Here is a 1,034-nt window from a genome sequence, read left to right as displayed (position 1 = left end):
TCTGATTAATTTTAATTTACTATATTCGTATTATATCCCAATTAATGTTTTGTAATACATATTAATTCTATACTAAAATATTTATTATAATTCTTAATGTAATCTCTTTGCAGCGGAATGAGTAGACTACCATGTACTGATTATGCCGTGGAAGATAGAGTAGTTTTCCACGCTTTTATACTTATTAGATTAAATATATTCTTAAGAATGTGCCTATTAATTGCTTAAAAGGTAAATACATTTAATAAAATAAATTTGCGCTTATTATTATATGTTAATTTCTCTTTATATTTGTAGTATAGGTTCTATGAACACATTGATACATATCTAGAATATGAAAGAATATGTTGCGATGATGAGAATTGTCAAATATATAATAAAAAATGCGAATCAATTGTTCCAGAAGACTATGATAATGAAGATAAACTTCTTATTATTTGTTCAAAATTTCATTGTTTAATTGAAAAACTTTTAAAATTAACACCTTCACAAGATGAAAAATTCCATTTGGAATACTTGAATTATTGGTTAAATTATGAATTAAACAAGATATATGCCCAAACTTATCCCGTAGCATTTTACAAAAATGTGAAGTCCAAGGATAATAAAAATAATATCTTGAAGAGATTAGATGGAAAATTGTGTGACATAGATGAAAATGAGATGAAAAATATGAATTGGTTATTTTATTTATACAGAGAATACTTTAATTTTATAAAAGCAAATGTTAAACCTGATGCAATCAAAGGAAATTTTAAACTGTACTCTAATCCTAAACCTGATAAATACAAGGAATTTGAAGCAAAATGTCTTAATGTAACATCTTGTAGTAAAGCACTTTGTGCTTTCAAAAAAAAGTGTGAAAGAATCAAATTAAAAATTCCAGAATTAGAAGACTCCGAAAAAAATGAGTTACCATCATTAAGTAAATGTGAAAATACTGAAGTGAATGATTATTCATTGAAGAAGGATGAACAAATTGAAATGAATGACGAAAATAATTTCCATATACCTACAAATATAGTTATAGGAAC

At 25.0% G+C, this 1,034-nt stretch overlaps 1 protein-coding gene across 1 annotated transcript; it reads left to right on the top strand.

Moving 5' to 3' along the window:
• Positions 1-297: 297 nt before the first annotated feature.
• On the top strand, positions 298-1,023 carry PCYB_008110 (hypothetical protein; the record flags this gene model as incomplete). The annotated part of the gene is made up of 1 exon (XM_004228232.1): positions 298-1,023. A coding segment is annotated over one exon (726 nt), but the record flags the coding sequence as incomplete, so codon positions are not given.
• Between the last annotated feature and the right edge of the window lie 11 nt (positions 1,024-1,034).

The sequence above is a fragment of the Plasmodium cynomolgi genome (assembly GCF_000321355.1).
Source record: "Plasmodium cynomolgi strain B DNA, scaffold: 1570, whole genome shotgun sequence".
Classification (NCBI taxonomy): domain Eukaryota; phylum Apicomplexa; class Aconoidasida; order Haemosporida; family Plasmodiidae; genus Plasmodium; species Plasmodium cynomolgi.
Note: the sequence above shows the minus strand (reverse complement) of the source record. Positions and strands in the feature narration are given on the sequence as shown.